General features: G+C 37.2%; 3 protein-coding genes across 6 annotated transcripts in view; 2 read left to right on the top strand and 1 right to left on the bottom strand.

Moving 5' to 3' along the window:
- Window positions 1-265: 265 nt before the first annotated feature.
- Window positions 266-2,832, top strand: LOC113682943 (carbohydrate sulfotransferase 3). Its single transcript, XM_089187092.1, has 2 exons — window positions 266-455; window positions 940-2,832. Exon 2 carries the CDS (start codon window positions 947-949, stop codon window positions 2,093-2,095), a length of 1,149 nt encoding a protein of 382 aa, XP_089043218.1. The 5' UTR covers window positions 266-455; window positions 940-946; the 3' UTR covers window positions 2,096-2,832.
- LOC113682958 (carbohydrate sulfotransferase 3) lies at window positions 2,421-6,127 on the bottom strand. Its single transcript, XM_027200154.2, has 2 exons — window positions 5,623-6,127; window positions 2,421-4,447 (listed from the first exon to the last, which is right to left on the bottom strand). Exons 1-2 carry the CDS (start codon window positions 5,863-5,865, stop codon window positions 3,593-3,595), a joined length of 1,098 nt encoding a protein of 365 aa, XP_027055955.2. The 5' UTR covers window positions 5,866-6,127; the 3' UTR covers window positions 2,421-3,592.
- A 4,761-nt stretch (window positions 6,128-10,888) lies between these two features.
- LOC113682951 (uncharacterized) overlaps window positions 10,889-20,353 on the top strand; it is a 31,424-nt gene continuing 21,959 nt past the window's right edge. For 2 of the 4 annotated variants that reach the window (XM_089187085.1, XM_089187082.1), the window contains exon 1: window positions 10,889-11,036. The gene's annotated coding sequence lies outside the window, so the exon portion shown is untranslated. Of the gene's footprint in view, window positions 11,047-20,353 lie in introns of all 4 variants that reach the window. The other 2 variants (XM_089187083.1, XM_089187086.1) reach the window with 2 other exon arrangements.

Genomic DNA, 20,353 nt, shown 5'->3' with positions numbered 1-20,353 from the left:
CAACCTTTGCATTTTTTAGGTCAACAAAACAAAGCCAGTGAAACCACACGATTTCAGGCTCAAAGGTTTTGTAATAAATAAATAAATTAAACTGTGCAACATTTTGAAAACGCCAGCTATATTTACAAACTAAAGCAGCAATTACATTGCTATTTTCCTTAATATAAGTAACGCATGTCTTTTGCACTGTGTCACTAAGCAACTTTGTGTCTCGGAGAAGTATGTTTGCACATAAATCAAAAAAGACAGAAATTTATTGCAATTTGTGTTATCGCAAACACCCTGCCTTTGGCAAGAGGTTAGTTTGTGAGCTAAGGTTCAGATTTACTTGTGCGTGTTGTTAGCTCTGTAAATCTCCATCGCGTGTATTGTCTGGTTTTGAAAGCTGTGACATTGAACCTGACTAGACTTGATGACTGAGTCATAACATAAGGAAAAAAGTACATTTCCAAGAGGTAAGAGTTTTAAATCGAAGACGATCGTGACCTGTGTGGGAAGCGCGAACCCAATTTCATTATGTCCCACCGCAGCATAAAAACTGGTGACTGGATGGTCTAAAAGAATTTGCCCTGATAAATATGCTGATTATCATAGCTTGGAGTTGTGTATGTTAAGGATAGCAAAGAGAAGGTTCCTGCATGCATTTTAGAGAAATTCGCGCGTCATTTTTTTGTTTTCGAACTCAAGAATATTTTAAGCGCGCGTAACAAAAAGGAAAAGGGAAACTTCAGATCTCATCTTGACTTGCCACGTGTCACGTTTAAATTTTTAACTAACTCACGCGTCACATAAAAATATAAATCGTTTGCCAACCTCTATATTTATGCAGGCGTATAACATAATTGCAACAAAAGAAATATTAGTACCCTAAATGACTTCAATCTTTAAAAGTTTCCCAAGCTCGTTTACGTTTTTGATTTCCTTTTTTATGATTTACAGGTTAAAGATGCGGACGAGAAATTTCATTAAATATTGGTCAGCACTTTTAAGTGCCTCACTGGTTTTCTTAGGTTACGTGTTTTACACATTTAATGTTAAAACATACCGTGGTAATCAGTCGAGTTTGAAAAAAGAACAATCCACATATATTCAGATTCCTTCTCTACGAGTTCCAAGAAAAGGCATAATAATTTTTGGTCAGGATCGCTCTGGGACGACCTTTATAAGTGCAATGTTTGCAAACGATCCACAAATATTCATGGTGTACGAGCCGCTCTGGATAACTCAAAGATGGTTTTTTTACGAAAACCAGTATTATCGTCGTTGCATAAGTTGCGAACTTCAAGTAGTAAGTTCCATTATGGCTTGTAATTTCTCACGCTCCCCTGCTTCGACAAAATTCCTGTCGTATGTTTCCACTCCCTGGACTGGTGCTCTGCCAGTTAATATTTTCGATACACCAAACTTTTGCAACAAAACTCGGGATGTAAGGAATATAAATTGTCCCAAACTTGGAAAAAACCCGGGTTTTGTGGATCGTGTTTGCAATACAAAGTATAAACACAGCGTTGTTAAGGTCGCACCCGCTAGGTTACCTCGAGAAAAACTGGCTGATCTTGTTCCTCGAGTTTTATTGGAAAATCCGGATCTAGACGTGCGAGTGTTACATCTGGTACGAGATCCCCGAGGTAACATTAATTCTCGAATTAATTTAGACTGGGTGAAAGATTACCCCAGCCCAAAACTACCATCGACTGCAGCGGACCTATGTGGTTCAATTCTCATTAATTTATATCATGCGGATAAAACGTTAACAGACTTGGGACTCAAACACAGGTACAAACTGGTTTTGTACAAGCAGATTGCTGATGATCCGTTGGGGACTGCCAAGGATATCTATGACTTTGCTGGATTTAAAATGCCTCTAGAGACAGAACAATGGGTATTAGAGACAACAAAACCGAGCGCGGAAACACTCAAGAAGGAACTGGAGAAACCTTATTCTACAGTGCGGAATGCTTCAGGAAACGCGGATAAATGGAGGGAAGATGCATTTTATTTCAGGAATCGGATCATTGAGAGACATTGCAAAACTCTATTGGATTCATTAGGCATGGAGAGAGTTTCCAAACCAAAGTTGGCAAATTATAAATGAAAATGAAAAATCGACTCTGAAATACTTGAATTCATTAAATGAAGAGTTCCATCTCTCCTCGCTGCAGTCCCCCGGGGACACCGCTCGGGCAGATTGGGGTTAGGAGGCAGCTGACATCAAAGCACAGAGTACAAGGGTGGGAAAGGAAAGAAAAGACAGTAAAGGCGTTCGACTAAACGTCTTTGTTCAACTGCGTACGTTTCTTTGAAAGGAAACGCAAAAACTGACTACACAGGCGAGGGTGTCACTGAAAGACAACTCACGATAACTTATGATAATTCCGCTGACCTCAAGGTGGCTAAAAAGACATTTGTTATAATGCTCATTTACTCGTTAAAAAGTAATTAACAAGCCCATTTATTTCATATCGTGTTATGCTCCTTTCTCTGATAAATACGAAGAGAGTGACAACGACACAGCCTCTTGAAAACAAACTTAATTTTAGATCTATATTACTGTAACTTGTAATCGAGTTTGGCGAACCACAGTTAATCAGTAGATTTCAATTAGCATGTCAAGTTTCACTGTCTGTAAAGTTTTTTTAGAAATCGATAAATTGGTTCAAAGCCTCCTTAAATACCCACTGGATTAATGTTGAAAATTGTTAAACGATAGAAATATATATATATACATATCTAATCTGAAAACATTGTAAGGTTTTCCCCATATTGGTGTTGAGAAAATGAATGGAAATAATTCATTACCATTAGCCATTCATTAAAAAAAACTTATAAGAAGCAAGTTGATCATTTGCTCTTGGCGGTCTTCTTATCCTTTGGCGGTCTTATCTTACAAGCAGAGTTTGTCACCTTTTTTTATTGCGGTCGCGAATTTGACATAGAGAAAGATGTTTCTATGTAACAATTTTATTTAGCTTGTCCGACACCTCTTTCTTTAAAGGTAACTTAAGGTGTAAACAACTAACACTTTTCATTTTCTGCACTGAATTTATAATCAAGCACTTATACGAACAGCACTTAATTCTTGTAAAGGCGGTACCTTGGGTACGCTCTTTCCTCTCCGAATTTTCTGTTTATTCTGTTGTTATGTAAGAGTCTTCGAAGGCTATTTTCTCTTAAGATATCTTTTCAAGTATGATTCTAATTCTGTCAATAAGTTCATTATAATTTTCATATTACCATAATCTCGTTCTTGTTTTGCCCAACCTTGACCGCAAGAGTAAGAAATTTAAGGTAGAAAAAGATTTTGTAAAGCATAAACATCTCGAAGGTACGTACTTAGCATGCGGGAACTATTTCTCGTAACTTAACGTGATTCGCTGGCTAAGTGAGAAATGATGAAGATGCATGAAGATTGACAGCTTAGTAAGTGTCACCTTTATAAGCTGGTGACCAGCATTCTCACTCAGATCTAAGCTAGTTCCCAAGGCAGCAAGTTGTGTAATAGAAAAGGAATATAGAAAGTACCACTGTACTAAAAGTGTAAGAAATATCTTCTAACAAAATAACAAAACCATTTTGCGCTTCCTTAAGATATCTATATCAAAAAATATTCTCTTTCGATACTGATTTTCTCCATAAGTTCAATCAACGGTTTACAAATTCTCTCTATAATCATAGTTCGTTCCGGTGGCGACTCTCTCCGCCATTTTTCGATATTCGCCTTAGAATCCCTTACTAGCGAGTACGGATTCTTAAACTGCCTTCTCGAATCCATTTTACTTGGACTTGTTCTGTTTTCGATCCAGCTTAATGTTTTGTCTGATAACCTTAATCCCGCGAACTTGAAGACTTCTCTCGCCGATTCAACCGGCCGGGTGGCTATATCCTTGTAGAAGATAAGTTTATATCTCTGTTGGAGAGATTCGTTAAGTTGTAAACCAAACTCGATGTTTTGGAGAATCCCATTACAGTAGTCTTGAACCTTTTCCTTAAATTGTGGATGTTCGTAATCTGGCATCCACTTAAGTTTAATCCTCGAGTTAATACTTCCTCTAGGATCACGCACAACGTGCAGTAGTCTGATATCTGTACTTAATGAGCGGTCAATAATTTCCGGTATTAGACTTGACAAACTGGTGTCTGGTAACCGTTCAGTAAGCTCCTTAAGCACAGTGCTGTCATAGCTGTATCTGCACTTATCGATAAATTTTGTAAACATCTGCTCCGCAGGGAAACAGCGTGTACTTCCACTTCTGTATTTTAGGCACGCCAGGTGTTGACTTGGAGTAACGAAATAATACTTCTGTTTCAAGTACCAGAAAGGTGGAAAATAGTCTTTTTGCCATAGAGGACTTGAAGCGAAGTTGCAGGAGAGAAATGCTTTCAGGACTTCTATCTTTGCAACGTTTGTGAGGTTGCGAAATCGTAAAGGTTCATAAACTTCGAAAATCTGTGAATGAAAATGGTAACGCTCGCCAGTTGCACAGCTCTCCCGGGGGGAGGGAACTTCTTAATTCCTGAGGCTAATTGGGGTCGCATTTCACGACTGGATTGACTGTGAAGGGATTACATTTTCAATGCAGTTACTAAAAAGGTCGCACACTTTCGTAATTTTTGGGATAAGGAAGTTCTGGTAAAGGGTAGAAACATAACAGAAAGTTGAGATCGCGAAAATTACATTTGCCTAAAATTGACCAAGATGGGGTCTACAATTGGCTACAGAATAGATTACAATGGGTTTCTAAGCAAAAATTGACCCAAGTACCCCCCCCCCCCTCCAGTCATTCAGTCAATGAACGTACTAGGAAACTACGAACGCAAAAATAAAACTAATGGCAGCCCTCTACCCTTTCGTGATCAAAAAGTTGACTCTCCTTACTCAGAACTGTATATTTCTTCGACAGATACTCTTGAGAATTTGGTGTTACATCACGATAAGCGTCTTAATTGTATTGACCCTCGGGTTGTTTGGGTGGAAATGATCAAATCAAATCAAGCTTTTGACTCATGGTTGATTATCTAAAAAGGGTAGATCAACTGCCATGGCAAAAGATCAAAATCTGTTGTAATGATCTCGGACAAATCGAGTCCGAGAATTTATTGAAGCTTTGTGTAAGATAATTTTAAAGCGACCCCTAAATCGTCTTTCCTCTCACGCTCATAAGCATTATTTTGGTGTAGAGGTAACACACAAATAATAAAACCCAATTATCCCAACTTTTGGCCAAAATATCTTCAAAACTGATAGAAAATTATCAAAACGAGGAGAGGGGAGGGAAGAGTTCGGCCTTTGGGAAAGTTCGCTACTTTCTCCTCCGCTTAAACCTGATTTGTTTCCAACCGCGGGGTAATCTTAAAGCAAACCGGATCAAATTAGTGTGTTTGTTTAATTTTCTGCGGGAAGAGCTCATTTGAAGCCACACTAACAGGTAATTTTTGTCATATTTTGGTTGGCGTTTTGACAACAAAATATACCAGACGAATACTTCACAGGATAAACTCGAACTGTATAATCCTTCTATTTAGGACCCTGTGAAATTCATGAACAACAAATGCTATTAAAATTATAAGATTGATGTGTGATTAATTCAAAGAATGTTTTCATGTTAACATTTGTTTACTCACTCTTTTTCCGCTCCCAAACATCTTCGACAGGAAACTCGTGCCTGATCGACCTCTTCCTATGATTAACAAACCCTTTCGTTGTCGCTTATAACTTTTAGAGGGAACATCGTCAGACTCCCAGTTTTCTGAGAGAAAACCTCTCGACGTTGGTATACGCTCATTTAAAAAAGAAATCGTAAGAACTAAAGCGGTTACCACGCTTCCGATGGCAAAGTAATGGCGAAAACCAAGTTGCTTTCGCATGTTGTTAAATCAGTTGTCGATCAGAGCTGTTGTTATTCATCATCAGTGCGACCTTTTGCTCTCAGTTTATAATGTATTCAAAACCTGATTGCTGTCAACTGCTGAAAATCTCTTTTTCTTGTCCTCGTTAATCAAACTGTTGACAAATAATCTTGATTAAAATCGTTAATAACCTCTAAGGAGACTAACTGACGGAAGTTGAGCGCGTGTTGATAAAGATTAAAGTCGAGAATCACATAAGCGTGCTGAAAACGTTGTCAACGGGAAGCATCTAATTTGAACTGTGAAACGTGTTTTCAGTCGGAAAAAAATTAATTTAACTTTGATTTAGTCCGTCATAAACTTAATTTACTTCCTAGTGAACGCAAACTTTAAAAGTGAATGCCTTGACTCTTCAAAAAAAAAAAATTAAAATCAGACCATCCTGGAAATACTGGAAGGTAACTCTGATCAGATATATGGCAAATACTATAAAACTGAGAGATTCTAGTACAAGGTTAACTAGTTGTCACGACAACGCTTCTCGCGTGAATTTTAATCTTACGGGAAATTATCTGTTCGTGAGTACCCTACAGCTTAATCCTTGTTAGGTTCACTGCGCCTGAACAAATACAAGCGGTATTTCATTACTAAAACTTATAATTATCTATTTTAATTTTCGATGGCTTTTTTGAAAATGTGATTAAAAAAAAGCACAATTATTTCTCCACCAGTTTGATCGACTTTTCGATGTATTAAGTAACCAAAGCAATACTTTGTCATATTCATAGACTGAACACTACCCAGTAGCCCTCTTCCCGGCCGTTGTTGATGGATTGCCAACGACAACGACATGATCTTAAAAACACCCTTAATTCACTTTGATGTGCCTGTAACTCCAAAACCATTATATCTATCGTAGAAATGTGGTAAACATATCAAGATTCACCTTTCTGTAAACTTTTAAGAAAACCTATTTTTGAAATTTCAAAGCCATCTTAAAGTTTCACAGATTAAAGAGGCTCTGAATTGTTTACACAGATTTTGATGAAACTTTGGAATTTAATTGTAAAAACTGACAGTAATTGAACGGAACTGGTGTTTGAGATGTAAGCACATAAAGCTAAAATGAAGGGAGTTTCTAAGAGGCTGTAGTGTTGTTGTGGTAACTTCAAAAGTCAAAGAACTGATCACAACATGTGGATAAGTAGGAATTTTTCTGATATAATTTGCAAAGAAACAAATAAAACATCGTGGTAGACTTCGCGAATAAAATCTCTCTCTCTCTCTTTGCCGACAACAAGCTTCGAATGACGGGAAATTGGTAAAAACTCACACAACGGGTAATAACTACTGGTGTACTTCCGCAGCACGCCCCAACAAATGATTAACAATGGCTGACTGAAGCTCTGTAATAAAAAAGGCTGCATGTTTTACAGATGAGTTGATGAGATAATTAAAGAAGTGCTTTGGATTTGTTCTTGTGTTTGTTCTTGTGTTTGTTCTCGTTTTGTTCTTTTGCTTTCCTTTATAATTACTATTTGATTAACGGATGTGTCGCCTTCCACCCGCCATCAGTCACGAAGGTGATACTTTGGACTGTGCAAGGCTTTTGATACAAATCAGCGATCTCTCTCTCTCTCTCTCTCTCTCTCTCTCTCTCTCTCTCTCTCTCTCTCTCTCTCTCTCTCTCTCTCTCTCTCTCTCTCTCTCTCTCTCTCTCTCTCTCTCTCTCTCTCTCTCTCTCTCTCTCTCTCTCTCTCTCTCTCTCTCTCTCTCTCTCTCTCTCTCTCTCTCTCTCTCTCTCTCTCTCTCTCTCTCTCTCTCTCTCTCTCTCTCTCTATATCTGGCCGTCTCTCTATCTTGTATCATCAAACTGATTTGTAATTTGGTTATAAGGGCATATTGCGAAAGAGAAAGAGCGTTTCTAAGGCGACTTCCATGAACGAAATAATGATAAAAAACTGAAGAAATCAGATTTCAGAAAGGGAAACCGCCACATGTGCAATTGACAAATGACGGATTCAGCAAAAGCTAAAAGCGGTTTTTGAAAAAAAATACAAGATCCAAAGGGCAAAAAGGTAAAGACGAATGCCTCCACGCTAGGAACACGTGGTCATCATTTCTCTCTCGTGACTTTACCCTTTTATTCCCAGGCGATTAAAACACAACTTCTCCTTCATTTCAGTTCGTACTGTTTTATACTACCCGTCGACTATCATTATCCTCCATAACGAGAGAGAAAAATAGGAACTTTTTGGACAAGCGTTCGAGTAATTGAAATCTCATGTTCCTCTTCTAGAATTAGGGGACAACTGTACACGGTGAGAACTGGAATGAAATAACTGCTTATGTTTTTCTTTTGAGTAAACGCACTATTCCATGGATAAATTGTGGTTCTAGTGCTTGCATTATTCGCTGTAAAGAAAAAAATGACTCGGTCCTTTTTCCCCATAGATCTGGGCCTAGTTTTTCAAAAGGCTGATAACACCACCCAAAGGATAAATCGCTACCAACTGAGCGGATCAGTTAAGAAAAAAAAACATACCAAACAGAGATCTAGCTAGTGAATAATGTTATCCACCCCTGAAAAACTAGAGCTTGATGGCTAAATCTCCTTGCTGACTATCAAACAGTCTTTTGCAAAGTTCTAATGAGAATTTTGTGTTTGTGTTTGTGTTTGTTTGGGTTTTAATGTTCTCTTTTTTGATGAATTTCTGTATTCCACGTACATGTCAGCTTTATACCACGATCTTATTCACAATTCTCCCCTCTAACTTCTACAAATTTTTTTAAAAGATTAACAATGAGAATTTGTTGTAACATCAAGACAACACCTTCCACCCAACAAGACTATACATTCTCGTGATCCTTTTATTAGATAATAATGATGAAATTTGTTAGAAGATATTACATTTTCACCAAGTTTCAAGTCTTCTCACCCCAGCTTAGTTTACTCTATACATATGGTAAACAATAGATAATTATAAAACTGATACTAAACTGGTGACTGTTTTTACCCACTGAATACTTACAGTTGGTTTCAACTTGATTAACCACACGAAACAACTCCACCAGAGTTTCTTACCAGCCTATGTCATGTCTTTCAGCAAATCAGTAGAAGCAACGCACAAAGAGACTACACGTCAAAAACAATCGCATTTCCCACAGTAACAACTAATCTTTTCTTTTGTTGTTTCTGTTTTATTTTCTCAGTTGGAGACTGCGAGAAAAAAAAAGTCACATTTGAATTAAATTATCTTGGTGTACCTTTTGCCGGATAGAACTGAGCTCCAGTGGATTGTCGCCTATGTATTCCACTCAATCACTCTGTTACACTTCCAGCTTAGTTACTTAAAACTAAATCGTTATATTTTGTTTTTGATTATAAGGTTGACATACTTGTTCACTGACTGTGCTCTTTATTATAACATGCAGAAATACATGTCAACATAATCACAAGTAAGCCCTATACACCGCGGGTTTTGTTAATTCTAATTAAGGGTGTAACTGTTTGAAATACACTTCCATAGCAACCAGCAAGCCTCATCACGAATACACAATTCCTATTTCTCACTATGAAGTTTGCCTCCGTCCCGTTCATTTTGAGTGAATACTTTTCAGGGTTGAAGTTTATCTCAGATAAGTTCAGGCAAATAAGCATAAGAAATTCTCGAAAACTCGACAGTAGGTCTAAAACTCCTGTACTTGATATATCTGGTTAGAACTTCACTCTACAAACTTTTTTCAAAACCAAATTCAAACCAAAGAAGCTCACAGGAACGAGAAACAACTGCCAGACTTCCCTCCATAGTCCATAGCCCGGAAAGTATGAAGTATGCATTTAAAACTGCTCTTTGAATTAACTATAAAATCAACCCTTTAACTCCCATAGGAGATTAACATGTAACCTCTCCTTACAATATCCTCCCACTATCCAGCAAACAGGTAATGAGAATACTCGAACGTATCAGGTAGAAGTTGTTATCTTGATCTAACACCAAATTTATGAAACTAATTCTTAAAGAAATGTGTAGCAGATAGAGGAGAGAACTAACAAACAGATCTTGAGAGTTTTAAGGGGTAACTATAAAGTTAAAATAGTTACCAATTTAACCGCAAATTGGAGTGTTTCCGGCAGGGAAATGACATCATCGCTCACAAGACTTTTAACCTTTTATTCATTTTGTGACTGACACATGCTCCTCCATACTTCCTGAAAATTTATATAAGTATACGTCGACTATTTTAATTAAATTTTGCGGTTACTCGTTTAAGAAAAGGGCACTAAGACTTTTGTAGTTAATGATAATGACAACTCTTTTGTACCACAGCGGTCGTTATTCATTCCAAAAAAAATCAACCTAGATCGTGTCCATTTTTCGCCTGGATCAGAAGACAAACACCTGTTTGAGAAAGTCTACCACTTAAAATTCCATCACAGAGGATTAAAACTTAAACAAACAAAATTATGCGATCCTAATTGGAAAAACAGTCCTAATACTAGTAACAAACATTGTAAACTTTTGATGTTTCCGAAGCGGGTACAAAAATGACAGATATCCAAAAGTTATGGCAATTCAGCGAGGTCGAAAAGCAAAACTGTTGCTGCGTATTTAAGTTTTGCAATCGATTATGCGCTGTGCAATTTAGAGGCAGACGTTTCTAAAGAACACCAGGACAAACTGGAAAGATTACAGGTTTAGATCTAAGCCCAGTTGGTGTGAAAATAACAATACATGGTTTTAATTGAAAACAGTCAAGCACAAAATTACTAATTAAAAAAATATACACAATGAAGAGTTTACATCGCCAAGATACTAATTATCTACTTAGGTTGTATTATCTACTTAGGTTTTCCATGATCGTGAATAGCGCCGTGTGTCCATAAAATCACGCAAACGTCTTTACAAAAGCACACTGCTCGATTGTGCAAAGGGTTGCGTGCAGAACAAACACCAACGAACGGAAAAACGCAACAGGGGTCGGTGAATGTCACTTGGGTCATAAAAAAATAAGCTTCCGTTTTGTAAGAGCTCAATTTCAAAGAGCTGTTGACAAGCTCTGAACGAAACAGTTGATTCTCTCTGTGACAAGGTAAAGGAGTCCTTACACGCGTTGTAAAACAGTCGAAAGTATCTCAGCAGAACGACTCAAGAACCGTAACTGAGATTTTCTTCCTTGGAAACACAGTAAGTTAATGTACGTTTTGTTTTTATTTTTCATTGAAGGTTATATCCATTACAAAAAAAAATCACCATCTTCGAAACGTAATGCTCAGGATGAGACAGCTTAACAAAATTAATTCAGTATCATTTTGTTTCCTGTCTGACTATGAATTCGAGATTACCTCTCTTGATAAAACTCTCATTACACCATCGACGTTAACAATATCTCAAATTACCATATAAAGGTCTTCTCCTCATCTCATGTAAGAAAGGAAAATTTATCTAAAAGGCGCCCGTGAGAGCTAAACCTAACAGAGAACAAAAATAATGAATGACACGAGGATGAGTGCCGCAAAAGGTCTGTCAACACTTGTTTGTCATCAGACAAATTATATAAGTTGTGCTATAGGTTTATTTTCACGCTATTGCTGAGTAAGAGGTTAGCAGTACATAAAGACAGTAAAATGAGTTTCTCACCGACGTCAATTCAGTGGTACTGTTAGAAGAAGACAACCGCAATGGCGTGACGCGCGCGCCCGCACGCGAATTTTTATCAAATTTGATTTCTCGCGAGCAAGTGACTATCGCGCGCGCGAGAAGCAGTTTTCTGTTGGGGTATTCGAGCGTGTAAGTCGGTATAACCGTTTCACCTTTGCTTTGATGGTGTTCTAACCGATTATTTTGCGAACAGTTTATTTGCAGTAACCGCTCATGAGCTGATTCGTTGGCCAGTATTATTATCCCAAAACCTGGCCTACAACAGTTTGTCAAATTTATCTTCTCCAATCTAGATTAAATCTTTCTCGATCCTTCTTGTTTTTTGGTTTGTTTTGTGGCCATCTACCCGGGCAATTTATTATTATGGTCGAAGTTTCCCGCAAAATTTTCAATGTCACAACTGACCGACCCGATACAATGACACCAAGGAGCTTCTTTCATACTCTTCCACAGAATTTCGGTCTTTCCCAGTTTACATTATACCTTACATTTTCTCTTTTTACTTAGAAAACTATTTCAAAAGTTTCTTTCTATTTAAAACTGAGTGATTTGCATATCATAACAATTACTTCGCATAAAATAAAAGAGCTTTCAAAAAAGTGCCTCAAGGACGAATTAAGTTATTTACGTTTGTCATTTACCAAGTAAATTACAGTTTGGGTCAAAAACAGGAACACAAAAAGTACGAGATCAATATCGACGATATACTTAAACACAACTAATACTTGAATCAAAACAATATTAATTTGTTATATCTACGCATTAAACTTTAATAATAACACGATATTTACACCACTTTGTCTATATCAAATATTTGAATTATTCACTCCGGTTCATTTTTAGCACCATAATCAATTATTACCAATAAGCGAGTTTCATTTTACCACAATATATTGATAAAGGGCAACAAATAGTTGGGAAAGTCTTACTATGTCTGATATTGTATTTTCACGATAAAATCGCGCGGATTATAAACAACTAAATAGAGAATGAAAATATAAAGAGAGCGAAAAACAAAACAACCATAGTAACCAAAAGACCGTCACCCGAACAAATTTTAAGGTTGTCTCAAAGAGTTTCTGAGTAGGATTTGGCTGCCTTAAACATCAGTTCTCGACGAGACACATGTACAGGATTCTTCCATTAGCTGTTTTTTACAAATTTGTTTGGAGAGAGAGATCTGGGCATTGTGCGTCACAAATTGTTACTCCATGTGAAAACACCTATCATTAATTTTTTTAATACCATTATTTTTCCAATGTCATTAGGAATTACATTTATCTTTGATTTCGTAAAAACTCACACGAAGGTCAGCAATAAATTGAAACGCCTAGACCGCAAGATTCCTATTATCGCCAGAAAAAAATAACATCACCAATTACATACAATTTAAGTGCAGGAGTAAAATTACAAATTAAAGGTCATCATAAATGTTTGCCCTTTTGATTATTTTAAGCTCAGATCTGGACCATTTCCCCGTGGGTGGAATCTAACTGAAGTGTACAACAATCTTTCTGTCGTTTGTTAACATTTTGAGTCATTTGTCAACACTAATTTAACCCCATACAGGCCCCTCACACAAGGAACAATACATTCCATGTAATTTCGGTACAAACTGATCTAATTACTTTTATTCTATTTTAAATCAAGGCAAACAACATGCAAAGCCCCTTCAAACGCACGATAAAGTTTCAAATTGACTTGAGCCATTTATAACGTGGCATTGACATCAATGACTTAAATCGGCCCAATATGCAGTCAAAAATCCTCTTAATGAATATTAGTGACCATTAGTAAATAAACAACTAAGTCTTGTTTACCACTTGCGTTTTAAGTTTTCTTTCACATTCAATTCCCATGCTCAAGTGTAAAATACAAAACCTTTAAGTGCTTTTTAGTTCATCTGCAAATGATGATTATTCTGCCGCACAACTAACGTTGTTCTACATCTTATTTGTTTAAGGAGAGTAACATAAACTGGTTACACTACACTGATGATTTGGCACTCTACTGCCTTTGGGGTTCGTGTGTAAAATCCTCGCCTTTTATGTTACCATTCAAATGAAACTCTTATTTGAAACAGATCAAAACGGCACACTTCACAGTAAAACGTTTTATTTCTTTTACACAGTGTTCGAACTTTAAAACTTAACAGACGAAATCCTCGTCTCTTACGCGACCATTCTAGTGAAACTTAAGTATTCAGCATTTCAATTAACCGCTTGAGAGCAGACATTTAATCTAAGTATTGCTTGTATATTTGTGAAAAAAGGCTCTAGTTTTCAAGTCTATTATGAAATCCTAGCATCGTGTGTGATCAGTCTAAAAAGCATGTAAGTGGTATTGATTTTACAACAGCTTGTTATGATAAAAGGCATGAAGGTGGTTTTATTTTTTTAACTGCGAATGACACCCACTTTGAGACCCAAAAGACCAGCCATGTATAACAAGAGTAGTCCGTTCTGTTCCTCATCGTGGCTATAATTAAACGTTTTAGGGGGAAAAAACTCAACCTAACAAAAATAATCATGCTACAAACGAATAAATGGGGTAATTTTCTAACGAAACCGTGGTGCTGCGTCGGTGGGGATATTACGAGTTATAGTTTGGTTTTTTCAACTCAGTTGATAATATAAATTGGCCACTGTAGAGTTCCTCAAGATGAGGGTTCGATCGATGGCCCTTCGTTAGAGCGAATAGAGCTTTGAAGACGGACTGTTTAGCGCTACAAACCCGTCATTATTTCACGCATAAACGTTCCTAATACTACATTTTCTGAATTTGGATAAAATCTTGATTACCATGCACAATCATTTCTTATGTGGTTTGAACATACAATGCTCCAGACGGAGAATTTTTTGTTTAACACTAAAAATATGTCTACTTGTTTTGTAGCCAAGTTTAAATGAAACGTGTTGATTAGAACTTTCATCGAGAGTCATAAATAAGGTTACTGCCAATCTCAATGCTCAAAATGATGGAAGTTGTGTAGAAACACTGTTTTATTGGACTGAGTTACTTGGCAGAGAACATTACTTGTGCAGTTTTAGCACTGATTTTCATAAATCAGTAATTACTGAACGCAATAACACTAGGGTATGAAGTGATCCTCTAAGCCAATAACATAGTGAAAGTAAGGTAGAAAATTATTTTAGAAGGTACGCACTTAGCATGCAGGAACTGTCTCTTGTAACTTGTAAGTGAGAAATGATGACGATGCGTGAAGATTGACAGCTTAGTAAGTGTCACCTTTATAAGCTGGTGACCAACATTCTCACTCAGATATGAGCTAGTTCTCAAGGCAGTAAGTTGTGTAATAGAAAAAGAAATAAAGAAAGTATCAACTGTACAAAGAGTGTACTAACAAAGTATAAATAGGATGTCAATCGTTTCATAGCCTTTTTGTTTGCCTAAACCTTGAGGTATGATTAGGAATATGCCGCACACAGTACACTATTACGGCTCTAAATGATGAAAGATTTTGAGAATTCGTTATTTCTTCTTCAGACAAGACTAAGTTTTACGTCTCCTAATGTTTAACTTGGATAACTAAGTAGCACTCAGAGTTACCAGGATTTCCAGCTTATTGTCAAGACTTTCTTCTAGTGATTGAAAGAAGACTGGCATTCATCTCTAACTGAAAAAGTTATCTTCTTTTGGGAGATGAACTTCGTTTGTCTCACGATGGAGTCACTTTGGATGTTGATTGCGACGTTTCGACTGCAATACTGCTAGTCCTCATCAGGCGATGAGGTCGATTGTTTACGTGTCGCTATTTGTAGCGTGTTGGTTCGTTGCTATTGGTGCATTTCGATCCTCGTTATTATTCCGGTTGTTAGATGGTTTTCCCTCATTGGTCCTCATTGATCGGCTGTTGTGTTGTTTGATCGTGGGCATCCAAGCTTCGGGAATTTCGATTCCACTATCCCTATTGATGTTGTTGGGATGAAGTCTTGTAAGGATAGCCTCTTTGATCCTTCGTGTGTACCAGAGGTGGTCATGATCACTAAACTTAACCTTGCTCCAAATAGGAATATGCCCTGTCTCGCTAGCGTGCTCCGAAACCGCATAGGTGCAAGAAAAAACGGAGTAAGCGAGCGCTGAAATGGAGGCCTGTCCACTCCATGCACTAACTTTCTGATGGAACGCATATTCAGTTGCTTTAAAGCATTGTTCTTACTTTCAAGACGACATGAAAAAGTGATTGAAATTTACAGGTGCGAACACTTTTGAAATCTAAATAGATTTTGAGTTGTGTACAGATTAATTACAGCTCAAAACTGCTATCTAGCTTACTAACGCCATTGCGAGTTGTTACAATTTCCATCTACCTTGCTGTATGTCAGAACGCTCCATCAGGCGGGTTTGATAGCTATTTAGGCGAAATTTCAAAGCGTTGACATTCATTTGAAGGCCATAAAACTTTGATTTTATGTGGGACTCTGTCTACAGCTAATCACAGGAATTAAAAATAGCGTTCTGTCTTTCGATAATTAAGAAGTAATTTGTGGTATTTTCATACGATTATTGTCTTTCTCTAAGGTACATTTGCGGTATTTTTTGCGAAAGCTGAACAAAAAAGTTCAAGGTTAAACTGATCTTAAATAAATGTAGGCCAAATAAATGTTTGTACAAACAGGGGAGATTATCAGGTCTCGAGCAATAATTTGGAGCTGTCGTCTTTGACTTCCAATATCTATTAATTTGGATCTAAACTGCAAAGTCAGAACTGACCAGATTTTGATCAACATGATTTCTAACTGACTCTTACCACAACAAACCCTGAGAGAAAGCAATGGATTCTTCACTTATACACAGTACTCGATCTAGAACAGGCATGCCACTGCAGTTATTCTATCACTCCTCAAGTCAAATTGTCGAAACTTAAGTTCATCAATAAGTATCCGACAAACTTGAGTTAAGGCTTACGAATGGTCATACAATTTTTTAGAACCCAATTACAAAGTATTGTCATAAATTTGAACCATTCATATTTTTCGATGACTTGTCAACAACTATTAGGAAACTTTTTCAGGGAAAAAATTTTCAACCATTTTAATTTCGCAAGGCAGGCATGGTTACCATTCAACTTTGGAGAGAAAAACACACAATATAACTTTGCCTCAAAATTACTGATGACTGTTTTCAAGGGCAAAGAATCATGTGAAAACGATTTAACAAGACGGCTCTTTTATTGATGACAATTTTAAGTGTTTAAATATCGATTACTGTGGATATGGTTACTGTTGTTACCTCAAAATTAGGCGGCAAGCTTTTAATGTTCTGGAACTTTTCCTCGTTCCATCGAAAGTACAAACATTTTAAAGTCCTTGACATTTTTGAACGAGCACGCCCAAACATTTTTCTTCAGAAAAAAATATAATCAGGTTTTTCAGTGTAATGGTATTTAGTCGTTCCAAAATGACAAGTCAGTGAACAAACGACAAGTTGATAACACAACCCGTACAGGTTCTAACAGTGTCTATGGTTGGTTGTTGCCTGAGAGCGAGACACTTGACAAGAAACAACCAATCACTGTCCAGTACTTCTATGTCATCAGTGTGAAAGCTGACGATTTGGATAGGAGGTGCCTTTCCAAGTTAATTAAAAACTCTAATATTGTAATAATTTCTATCTTACCAGGTCATAAAGTTAGTGAAACTGAACTTAATATGTTGTCTTATTGTTTCTTGATCATTCAGAGGTTTGGCGAGAATTACAAATAGTAAATTAACACAACTTATAGATAATTATGCTTATGGGAAAGAGAGGCAGTTTTCATGACTGAAAGCACGTTTCGAAGAGTACATTTACAAGTATCAGCTGACCTATAACCTTTTACCTCAAATGCTATATTCAGCAGATTCTGATACGTCCTATAGCTGAAACAAACCGCCAGGTACTAACTATTTTTAAAATTCTTTGACAATATTTTAGTTTTATAACGTGGACGCAACGTTAGGAATCCTTCAGCGATGGAGGTCACTCTGGCAAAGTTGTGAATTTGAGTGCGATGCCCAACGAGTTTTCTAAATATTTCTGGAAAGAATGTAATGAATCTCTAAGCTTGAGACAAAGCGCTGCGTCATGCTAGCCAAGAGCTTTTTGTTTATTTTTTTCTTTTATGAATTAAAATTGAGAGCGTCATAGACTTGACAAATGGTGTGGTAAAATGACAAAGTGTTTAGGCAAGGAACCGTAGATGACTTCCAGCTGGATCCTCGCTATATTGTATTTATTATTGGCACCACTCAACTAATCGATGTACAACGAGAAAACAATTATCACAACATAGACAATGAGCGATGCAAAAACAACATGTACTTCTTTGAAGTAATTGATTTAACTAACACAAAAAGGCGTCCAATATGCTTACATTAAGACCAAACAGGGCTTAATTTTTTTCCCTCTTATTGGGATAACTAAAAAGCCTCGCCAGCTTTGCGAAGTCAGTGTATTTTACAAAAGAAAATTAAAAAGATTTATTTTATTAGCAATTAGCATCAGAATTTAAGTGAATTGTCAGCGGTGTAAGAAATGTAAAGAAAACAGTAGGGACAACTTATTTACTGTAAAGGTGACTGGCTGAAGAGCCGGAAAAAATCAAAACGAAAACAATGACTATGTAGTTTCATTTTGGGGGCTTCCTGACTGCGCACTATTTTGTTTGTAGGCAGTAGTTGAGCTGTAGAAACTTTGTATCGATCAGTCATTACAAAATAATTGATATGCTAATGCTTTGGTCAGGTCCACAAAACCTAACAAAAAACTTGTAACACAGAGGTTTGCGGGCTTTCCAAACTTAACTAAAGTCAAGTTATAGCTAGGGTTAACCGATGTTCTTTTTTTCCAAGTACTCCACAATTGCATTGGTTTGCTTTACTATACGTTCTGCGATTGGTCGAGAATTTTTTTCGGTCACCTTCTAAACCAATCAGATGCTGTATTGAAACCAATCGCAACTTGGTAGCTTTCGCTTTCCCGCGCTTGAGCGCGGTTGCAAGCCATTTCTTTATGTTCTCGTTAGCTTATTGTGTTGAGAATCTTTGTCATGATTGGCCGTTGTGATAACACTGAGGGTGGTTTTTACAACACCCACTGCGAGCAAAATGTGCCCTATTGTTGTTCGTCTTTGAAGTTTACAGACTTTCGTGCAGATGAGACCGCCGCCATTTAAGAGATGCTTAAATCGTGGAAAGGTAAGTTTGTAGAGGTGTGTGGACAGATGAATTTAATGTTAGGGTGAACATTCTTGAGATCATTCATCGACGATTTTGACCTTCGCTCAAAAATAGATTCGAACATCTTCAGTCCAGCAAAATTCATGGACTTTTTCTTTACTTTTAAAACCAGAGGTTGATAAAAAATCGACACCAACTTCTTGGCAGCTTTCATGTGTGATCAGTATGCGAACTCTCTTCGCAATTTGAAAACAGTTTCGAGTAACTATATAAAGATAACTGAAGAAGCTATCATTTAAAGGATACCGCCTCGTTCCCACAACAAAATCTCAAAATGAGTAAACCAAAAAAATGCAATGTCATCATTGGTAGAATCAACTTGCTAACCCTAAAAGTCACATGCTGAAGATGGTTCAGCTATGATTACGAGTCACCAACATTCAGGGAACAGTTGTCCAAAGGGTGGATAACGCTATCCGACGGATAAATCGCCATCCGGTGGATAAATGCTAACAAAACGAACTGCGTTATCCACCGATAGCTATCCAGCCCTTGAACAAACGGTACCAGGTTTACAAAAACACGCAAATCTGAGGAATTTACAAGGTATAAATCTTTCCAGTGCTAAATACTCCATTTGCTGATTCTTCTCCCTGCATGAATAATTGCCTGCTGCTACACAAGAAAGAGCAGCGGTTAAAGCTAATTGACGCAGGGCGCGCGGAAATGCGTAACTGTGACCTCTCCTCCTTAGAAAAATACCAGTTAAGCTCCTAGCGGGACGATGGTCTTTGACTCACCGTCATGCAACCAGTCGGTGCGCTTTACGAATAATTGGTCTTCATGCATAAAAAGGGCAATTGGAGTACCTTGACAAAGTGTCACGAACTACTGATCCATTCTTTATCGAGCGAAAAACTGAGCAGAGAAACTTGTAGATCATGGAAAACTCAAGGACAACGGTATTTTTTCTAGAATGATCAACGAGAAGGAAAAATGACTTATTTTAAAGCAACGACTAGCAATAAAGAGGGATAAAATAGGTTAAGCAACAATATCACTATTCACAAACTCGAAATCGCACGCAAAAGAATGAAAAAAATTCATTCCCTTTTTACAAATTGTTGAAAAGTTACACTCCGTGCTCGGTGCGTATTTCTACACAGATCCAAGCAACTCAAGTTTTGGAACATTCATAGCATGGTTTTAAATTGTAAACTGACAAACATAGAAAATAATTAAGTTTAAGAGTCCGTAATCTATTGATAACTGGCGAAAACTACCTTATCGGTAAATTTGGTTTCCCAGGGACAATATGGTAGGTACACATCAGGTTTGTGGTTGTGGGTTCAGCGGAGGGCAATATATTTATAATTGAGTTGTGGCATTTATCTTTCGTGATTGCCGATTATCAAGAGGACCTAGTTTCAAAGTTCAAAGTGGTTCGCGTGTATATTGCAAAGCAAGTCAAGCTGCATACAGTTCCACGGATAAGCTCACTTGAGCAATTTCCCTGCTCTACTACCATCTAAAACTGCTCTTGTAGCCCGCTGCACGAGAAATGTTATAAGCTTGTTTGAATTAAAGTTTCAGATGGAGACAGTTGTAGAAACCTTTTTCCTAGAATATTCGAGACTCGTCAACACCCTGACCTTGGTGAAT

This window comes from Pocillopora damicornis, chromosome 11, assembly GCF_964200805.1.
Source record: "Pocillopora damicornis chromosome 11, jaPocDami1.2, whole genome shotgun sequence".
NCBI classification, from domain to species: domain Eukaryota; kingdom Metazoa; phylum Cnidaria; class Anthozoa; order Scleractinia; family Pocilloporidae; genus Pocillopora; species Pocillopora damicornis.
Note: the sequence above shows the minus strand (reverse complement) of the source record. Positions and strands in the feature narration are given on the sequence as shown.

Coding starts and splice junctions, on each gene's coding strand:
- LOC113682943 (XM_089187092.1), top strand. CDS start 947: ATGCGGACGAGAAATTTCATTAAATATTGGTCAGCACTTTTAAGTGCC.
- LOC113682958 (XM_027200154.2), bottom strand. CDS start 5,865: ATGCGAAAGCAACTTGGTTTTCGCCATTACTTTGCCATCGGAAGCGTG. Junction 4,448..5,622: donor TGTTTGGGAGCGGAAAAAGA/GTGAGTAAACAA, acceptor TTTCATTCACAG/ATTTTCGAAGTTTATGAACC.